The 9,412-nt window shown below is 33.3% G+C and overlaps 2 protein-coding genes across 2 annotated transcripts in view; both read left to right on the forward strand.

Moving 5' to 3' along the window:
- The window catches only part of LOC149741858 (uncharacterized), a 54,663-nt gene that overhangs the window by 17,443 nt on the left and 27,808 nt on the right, over positions 1 to 9,412 (forward strand). The window lies entirely within an intron of this gene.
- LOC149741862 (beta-1,4-mannosylglycolipid beta-1,3-N-acetylglucosaminyltransferase brn-like) lies at positions 1,444 to 8,803 on the forward strand. The gene is made up of 4 exons (XM_089893984.1): positions 1,444 to 1,685; positions 3,886 to 4,280; positions 5,221 to 5,452; positions 7,886 to 8,803. Exons 1-4 carry the CDS (start codon positions 1,543 to 1,545, stop codon positions 8,466 to 8,468), a joined length of 1,353 nt encoding a protein of 450 aa, XP_089750110.1. The 5' UTR covers positions 1,444 to 1,542; the 3' UTR covers positions 8,469 to 8,803.

A 9,412-nucleotide genomic window follows, 5' to 3' on the forward strand; every position in this document is an offset into this window, starting at 1 on the left:
AAAAAATATCAAGTTTACTAACCAAAAACATAAAAGAACATGTTTAAAATATAAAAATACAAACAAAAACGCATAACATTACCATAAACTGGTGTATCTAGCTGCAGTTTTGCATGTAAACTGCCGTAATTTTAATTTTTTGCTCACAAACTTAACACGTATACCCGGCAACGAGACTTAAGGTATCTGTGTAAAATTTGCCTAATATCAAAGTAACATTGAGGAAAACAATACTGAGTTACTATTTTTGGTCCTTTGCTTGAATTAGTACGTTACGGGTCTTCATGAAATCGGAAAACGCGAACACCTTATCTGCTAGTACTTAAGCAGTTTGGAGATGCATGTCCACTCATGTTGGATTATAAATGTAGTAAAGAATGGTTTTGTAGGTTTGTAGGTGTGATTATATACTATTATGTAAACTAAGCTGATTGCTGCTACTGCTAGTCTTAATCGCCAACGTAAAGTACCCTGTTAAACCACACTGTACGCTGAAAACCAGTCAAAATATTAATTTACTTCACATAAATTCCTAGATTTAATATTATATAACAAGATTTATATTAGAAATTATATTTTAAATGTTAAAACAACCGCTATACGTGTTTTCTAGCTTTGTATCGCTTACAAGAACTAAATGAACACATGCCGACCATGCATTTGTATAGGCGATTCACGCTCTGTGGGCTCCGTAATGGCGGACACGAGCGCCGTTTCCTAACTTGGTCTATACTAACTTTGGGCTTTACCTACGATGAAAATAATGTGCTACTTGTGGGAATCGGCGTCGTTTCCACAATCTTCGTCTGTGTTGTAAATGCTAAGAGAGAGAACTGGTGCAGAAGAAGGTTTCTACCTTACGAAGCTCAGTCATAATCTTTGGAAAAGAAGTGTGATGGCGAAATAACACACCAGTATAGTATTTCAAAAGAGAACAATTTATTTGAAACGCAGGTGTATACTGATAGCACAACATAGAACATAAAGTAAGTTCGTTTAACTTGGAACAATAGGTTCTTGTGAAATAATAATAATAAGAAATGTATCAGACAGTTTTGAGGCGCCGGCAAAACGTGTTTTTCGTTTATAAAAAAGAGAATAGTGGAAAAACCTATTTTTGAAATGATATTAGTTGTGTTTCAAAGTTTTGCAAATCAAATTGTATGAACACCACCTTAGTTTAGTCTTACATGTGTGTACAGTATTGTATTCAACCCATGCCTGCTTCTTTGTTATGAACTCTTTACACTTCGTTGCCCGGTGAGGTTAAGCTCCAGTAGTATTGTTCTCTGCATTGTCCAGTACCGATATATTACTAGTTATATAGAGGGATATACGCAAACCGGGAAAGGTTGATAGGAAATACGTATTACTTTACAGTTATTGTTAATACTGTGACGTGATGTAGGCGGTGCACTGCCATCAGAATGATTAAAACCAGATGAAATAAATAATTAACTTAATTTTTATTAGCAAAAATACAGCCAATTTATTTAAAGTACTTTGTAACACTGGTATACCGTTCTGCATTAGTAATGAAATATGACAATCTGGATAAAAAAGAAAGTGTTATTGTATGTCATTATCTGGTCCGTGTTGGTGTACATTTGTTGCATATTCGTTCTACCTTTCATGACGCGACGTTTCTGGCACAGTTCAGTACGGAGCCCAATTGTACCAGTCAAGTAAGCGAAAAATTACCTATCCGTGTTCAACCATGTATAACATAGCTTAAGATCTACATATTGTATAAGTAACGGACTAGCGAACACTCATTCATTATTTACCTGTGTAATAGTGTTTGTCAGTTTCCATTTCTGAGTTCTGTTTAGGCTATTGTGTTTTATCTAATAAAGCACAGACAAAAAATCTGCCCTGTGTACATTAATGACGATCTTATATATAAATATTTCGGTGAGGGAGGACGGAATTTGGGGTAAGACGGGACATTTTTAAATCTCTTTTCTTGGGTACCCATTTAATAATAGACAAAAAATGTTACACTGTTATTCAACAGACGAACGAATACAACATACTTTTAATGGCTGAAAAAGGCACAACAATAAGAATGTAGTTTGCGGATTTGAATCATGTAGTATCGCAATTAAATATATATTATATTATGATAGACTGAAATATTTCGTACAGTACAATGTTGTCTCACAAAAATAGTTTTAGTTTTGCTAGAAAAATTCGAAATATAAACATAAAAATAGGCGGGGGTGAGGATGGGTTAAATCAAGAGTGAATAGGCATAAAAATATCGATTTTAAACTATATATAGTGGGGTGGGGGAAGATGGGACACTTTTTAACTCTATTTACTCATCCCAGTTAGTAGTAAACAAAGAACATTCAAAGAATTATAAAACTATATCCTTACGACTTCCATAAACCGTTGTTAATTGTTTAAAACACGATCAGTGTTTTTCGATATTCTGTGTTAAAAGTGTCCCATCTTCTCCCACCCTACTATATATAAAGTTTACATGGCAAAGAAACTAGCGCAGTTTTTTTTCGGTATAGGTTAATAGGTTAACTACAAGTTGCAGAAACCACGGCCTATACTAGAGATGAGTAGAGATATGACATTACCCATCGACTACGTCATCACCCATTTTTACACCACGTAACCCTTGATTTGACCACGTGACCTTAACTTAACAATGACTCGTTCTGATTCTGACGTAATAATTAATTAGAACTTGGCTTTTTGCTGCAAACCGCGATTTATTCGCTGAAAACATTCTTTATTATTTAACCTTTGAGTATAGTAATAAAGACCAGATTAATTAAAACAACAAAGAGAAGAAAATTAGTAACAAAACAGCAGTCGTTAAAATATGCTATGTATCTCTAGTAGGCCGTGCAAGAAACTAATAATACAGTATAGGGTGGGGAAAGATGGGACACCTTTTACCTCTATTTTTTCGCCCGGTTTAGTAGTAAACAAAGAACTTTCAAGAAATTATAAAACTATATGCCCATCACTCCTATTGACCTTTAGTAATTGTTTAAAACACGATCAGGATATTTAGATATTATGTGCTAAAGGTGTCCCATCTTCCCCCACCCTACTATATAAAAAAATATTTTTGTTCCACCTTACCCCACTTTATAGTGTTTTCGATTTTTATTATTAAATCTAAATTTTCTTTAAATTTAATAGGTCATACCTTTAGGGTTATTTAATTATGATATACTGATATAATAAAATTATCCTACACAAAAAAAACGTATTCTTTCAGTCACAGGCACTTAGAATAAGTAGGGTGGGGAAAGATGGGACACTTATGCACATAGTGCCCAATATTTCCAAATTTAAATGTTTTTGGGTGATCTACAAATAAGTACCATCATTAATTTATTAATTGAAAACAGTTTAAAAATGTATTTTATAACACACGGAACTGTTTCTATTTAACACATTTTTTTTAATATTTAACGACAGTAATCGGCTTCGACGCCCGCTTATAAAGTCGTGATTTTTCTGTCGAATAATTCTGTAACATTATTTGTTTGTTTATCATAAGTTCATATGCATTTGTAGGATACAATATTATCAATAGAAGTTTGAATAAGTCCCATTAATATTTAAACTGCGCCGATTCATTATACAAAGACTCTGTAGGTATAAGATGGTGGTTTAAACTTGATTTTCAAAGCATGACATATGCTTTCGTGTTATTTACGTGTATTTCTAACAATAAATTCATTCATTAATCAAAATTAACAAGAGTTTTAAACTGTCTTACCCCGCCTTCTTTGAATTGTTGTTAGAGGTAAGATAGAACTATTTTCGTGGTATCACCCCAAAATATTTGCTTAAAGGGTCCCGTCTTTCGATCACTTAACCATATGCTATGGTTTTAAATTGTTTTCATAGGTATAATGAAGAGGACAATACGGTTGAAAAAGAAATTGCCTTTCAAATACAAACAATATTTAAAAAATTGACCAAATTAAATGAGGTGCCAGATACCCAAGAAAACACACTTATTCAAGATTTAGAACGTAATTTCAAGTTTCCCATGAAATCAATGCAATTACCGGAACGAAATGTGGAAGTTAAAAATATTTCAAAAGAGTACACGAGCAAACCAATTTTGGAATCACTTCGGAAAAACATTGTAATTCAATACCCCACGGCGGGCGCACCTTTCTTTACTGGTGACTTAAAAATTCCTTGGAAAATTTCTTCAACCCTTCTCGTCCCATGGAAGGTTATGCAGAACATTGGAGAAGTCAATCCTGACAATAACGGCTGTTTTAGTCCACCAGGTGTGTGAAATTATAGTTAAGAACTATTACAAAATTAATTAAATAGACGGATTTACGTGTAGTTTATATAGATTATATATACAGTAGGGTGGTGGAAGATGGGACACTTTGTCAGACGAGACTTTTTTATTTGATTTTAACGGACCCCCATTTAACGATAATCAGGAAAATACCGTTACATAATTATTCGACAGTATTATCCCGACTTCTTAAAAAAAGCAAAGCCGATTACAGTTTTTAAATATATATATTTTTTGGGTGGGGGAAGATGGGACACCTTTAGCGCATAATATTCAAATATCCTGATCGTATTTTAAACAATTGACAACGGTCTATGATAGTCGTGAGAATATGGTTTTATAATTCTTTGAATTTTCTTTGTTGATAACCAAATGGGACTAGAAAATAGAAAGAAAGTGTATTCCATCTTCCCTCATCCCACTATATTAAAAAAAATACATAAAATAGAGATAGTATGTTTTAACATGTAAAAAATGCGAAATAGTAAGGTGCTGACTTTGAATGTCGCTAAATCACAATAAAGCCGATAAATATTGTAGTTTGCGAGTGTGAACGATTAAACTAGTTTTATATATATACCTTTTATATATATACCTTAAAACAACCGTGAATATTTCGTACAGTTTGATTTTGTCTCATAAATCTCGTTTCAGTTTTGTGAAAAAAAGCTGAGAACCTAACAAAAATAGGCAGGTGTCAATATGATTGTAGTTTGAGTTAAAAACAACAAAAAAATGTTTTTTTTATAAAAAATGTTGGTGTTTCAAACTTGATGTGAGTAGCAACACTGTTTTTATTCCGAAATTGTTGTGAACTTTTTTTGTTGGCAGACAAGGTTCATTACCAACACTTACGAATAACGGTTTTTTATTCGGTGCTGTTTATTTATATTTGACCTCATATTTTGGGTTTTATCTAGATCCACGAGAGCATTGGGCTATGATTACGATGGTCAAATCGTGGACCGTCAACGCCGTCAACAGACAAGCAATACGAGAGACCTGGGGGTCAATCACTAGAATCGAGGGAGTAAATCTAGAAATGTGTTTTTTGTTAGCACGACCAAAGAATGCAGCACTACAAGAAGAATTAAAAAAAGAAAATGAAAAATACGGCGATATTCTGCAGATCGATATCGAGGAAACCACCGAGTAAGTCGTTTTTTGTTTATGTGTAAATGACACGTTTAAAATTATTTAATTTTACCTTTAACCAAAATAAAACAAAAAGTTTTTACTTAGTATATACACACATGGCCTACTCAATACACGGCCTAGGAATACACCGAAACTGCTCAGAAAATAAGAGGCCTATTGACGCGAATAATGCCCATTATAATACATTGTTACGTCACGGTTTTATGAATGGATTTCCTTTATTTTGAATGCAGTTTGCAGTTGTTGGTAGGTTCAATACCAGTTCTAGGTTGTTTTAGCTTACAGTTTATCACAGAACGTGTCGCAGGGGTATTTTCTTGTTTAGTTAAAATCATACCAGACATATAAAGCAGCGCAGAAGGTTTAATAGTATATAAATATCAGTTTATTAAGCATAAAGAGAGACGAGCAATCAGATTCAGTTTACCAACACAGAAAACCTACGTTTTGATTATATTTAATTTAGTAGACAGGCATTTGGCAAGTTTTATAATGCAGCACACCTTTATAATTTTATTTAGATTAAATTCTAAGCCACCAGAATTATTAAGCAAGCTATTAGTCTGCTATTTAAGCATGGTCAATAGGTGTTCCGTAGTAGGATAAAAATATTTGGATAAGGGTACCATCTTTGCATGTTATGATCATGAAGAAGTGGCAAGAAGATCTTCAATCAGTAACATCATCAATATATTCTTTAACAACAAACAGACATGTGTAAATAATTTTGTCAGGAAGGAACACTAGTAAAATTTAAACAGCGACAAAGGTCTAAAGTTAGACACAATACTTAAGTACGAAGGGAGGCTATCGTGAGTTTGTTTGTATTATATAGTCTTAATTTATGATGTGCTGTATGACCCATTTTTGGACCTCGAGGAAGAGCCTCTGTCCTGCTTTAACAAAAAAACCTCGAGTAGAAAATGGGTTATGAGCAGCAGGACAGATCAAGGCATAAGCACCTTGAGACAAAAGGCTCATTGACCGGTTTTAAAAGTCCGCAACGGACATATCAATTAACTTACTTGTTGTTACTGCGGTGTTCTTTTGCTAGATTTATATAGGCTGTCTTAAAAAACTTCTGTTTTAAGCCAAATACTATTTTCACTCAGCGACTGAGCCAAACTAAACTGTCGGTAAAACTTACTTGTATGCCGCACGTGGTTAAAAGTAACTCCTATCTGTTCAGTCATGCTTAAACATTTATAAAAAATATAAGATGTTGATAAAATAACCCGAAAAATAAGGTAATTTAACCGGGAATGGGAAATTAACTGTTATTTGATGCAAAAACTACAGCCAGACAGCAAAATCCATTCATAAAACCATGACGTAACAATGTATTATAATGGGCATTATTCGCGTCAATAGGCCTCTTATTTTCTGAGCAGTTTCGGTGTATTCCTAGGCCGTGTATTGAGTAGGCCATGATACACAGTAGGGTGGAAGTAGAAAGACGGGACCCTTATGCACATATATGACGGTTTGAGGCGACAACAGTATTATCATACCCTTTATTAATTGCTAACAATTCAGAAAAAAAATATAATAAAACACATGAGAAGTTATTTAGCGATTCGCACAAAAGGTGTAATTTTACAAATTAAATGACAGACTTAGTACGTCGGGACAGTTTAAAATCATTCTTAATTTGAATATTTAAGTGAATTTTTTATTAAGAATACACGTAGATAACACAAATCGTTTTTGTTGCTGATTGCTCCCTAATTTAACACATATTTACCGCTGCCAACTTTTCTCATGGTATAGTAGGGTGGGGGAAGATGGGACACCTTTTTATTCTATTTTCTATTCCCATTTGGTAGTAAACTAAAAACATTCAAAGAATTATAAAACTGTATTATCACGACTTCAATAGACCGTTGTTAATTGTTTAAAAAATGATCAAGATATTAGGATATTCTGTGCTAAGTGTCTCCCATCTTTCCCCGCCCTACTTTACTTCATATCGCATTTATTTACAAAACTAAAACAAATTTGAAGAGACTTTAACTCGCCAACTATACAGAATTTGGGCAGTTATAATGTGATTCAATAAACAATCAAAATGAGCATATTATTAATATTATTTTTTTAGTTATTGAAAAAATGTTATAATGTATATAATGCAATGTAATGTATAAATCGTTCAACATCGAATTTTAATACTTAACAACAGTAACCGCGTTTTCCGCGCAATTTGTTGGACGGTGAAAATACTGCCAAATAGTACTGTAACATTGTTTTTGTCCATCACCGTATATGTGTAACAGTAAAAGGGGATTATTTAAAAAAGGCCCGTCTTTTCCCGAGTCCGATCTAAATGATATACAGTGTCCTGAATGTAACAGTCATTATAAACTTTGAATTTTTTAATTGAATCTGACCATTTACTCACTTTTATTAAAATAAATATTTTAATTTCAGTCATTTCACTGCAAGATCAGTAGCCGGAATGAATTGGATTGTAAAGAACATTCCAGCAAACTTTTTGTTTTCATCATGTGACGATAATATGGTTCTAAACTTGGATAACTTTATTATGTCCATAACTGAAACTGTAAAACGCCAGAAGCCAGCTTCAAAAGCATGTATGATTTCGGATGTATTTCCCTTTATTTGCGTGTTCAGTTTTCGTCGCTCTGACCCTCCTTCTAGGGACGTAAACAATCCGTGGAGCATAACAAGTGAACTATACCCACCCGATGTTCTGCCCGCTCATTGCCAAGGCGGATTTTACACAACCTCCGTTTCAACAATTCGATTAATTATTGCCAAAGCAACTGTGACTAGAGTAATGGCATTGGATGCTGTATGGTTAACTGGCATACTACGCCAAAAAGCTGGAATGGATGCCAACTCAGTCAATGCGGCCCATGCAATTGATTATCCAGGCGAGCTAGTCAGATATGTTGAAAAAGATATCCCAAGTGCAATGAGGAAATACTGGGAAGGATTTTCCAAGAAAAAAATTGTTAATCAAAAAAATGTTTATGTTCGTTTGAAGTAGTATGTAAACTATTTAAAGATATTTATTTTGTTTTATATGTTGATCGTTAGTACCGCAATGTTATTCACTTGTTTTAACTGTTTAGACTAATCATATATCCTCAATACAGATCTATGCTCAGTTTCATTACGTATAGACAATGTTTACTATCTTGTAGGAAAAACATTTCATTTTTACATTTTACTACTAAAGAGCGTGCTTTTCGTTTGAAGGTCGATTTGAATTGAGGTTCATTCTCAAGATAGGGATCATAATATTAAGAGTCCACATATGTCATGAATATCAGTTGATTCTTATGAAAACAAAGTTAATAAACATAAATTGTTCATCGTTAATTTATATATGGCATGGGGTATAGATGGAGACGGAAAAGCACCTTAAAATATCCGAATATCGTGATTGCGTTCTAAAGTTTAAACAAATAACAACGGTTTATGAAAATTGTAAAGATATGTTCTTTGTTCTCTACCGAATGGGACGAGAAAATAAAAGTTAAAGTGTCTCGTCTTCCCCCACCTTACTAGATGCCTTTTGGGCACGTTATCTCTTGACTTAAATTAAATCATACTTAGCAAGTTTTTGACGATTAGTTTCCTGTTTAATCAAGGGCGCAAAATTATATCTTCAAAATATTATCTTTTTACTATATCAGTATCTTATAGTTGAAAACCCCCTCAGGTATAAATTACTAAATTAGAAGCAAATATTTTAAAGTTTGGCAATGAAAACATACAAAACTACAATGTGGGGGAAGATGGGACTCTAAATTGAAATATATTTACATTAGCAGTATTCTGCAACTTGTAGTTAACCTACCGAATTTAACCGACTGTGCCAGTTTCTTTGCCATGTAAACTTTTTACATATAACTTTAAACGAATATATTTTTGTTTTTTTTATTTTAAATTAAAATCATAATGACCCTGCCTATTTTCTTCATGCTT

This window comes from Ciona robusta, chromosome 1, assembly GCF_009617815.1.
Source record: "Ciona robusta chromosome 1, ASM961781v2".
NCBI classification, from domain to species: domain Eukaryota; kingdom Metazoa; phylum Chordata; class Ascidiacea; order Phlebobranchia; family Cionidae; genus Ciona; species Ciona robusta.

What these genes read in the sequence shown, in the direction of transcription:
- LOC149741862 (XM_089893984.1), top strand. Translation starts at nt 1,543, where the DNA reads ATGACAATCTGGATAAAAAAGAAAGTGTTATTGTATGTCATTATCTGG. An exon ending in CGGCTGTTTTAGTCCACCAG is followed by an intron (nt 4,281 to 5,220) that starts GTGTGTGAAATT and finishes GGTTTTATCTAG; the next exon opens with ATCCACGAGAGCATTGGGCT. An exon ending in GATATCGAGGAAACCACCGA is followed by an intron (nt 5,453 to 7,885) that starts GTAAGTCGTTTT and finishes TTTTAATTTCAG; the next exon opens with TCATTTCACTGCAAGATCAG.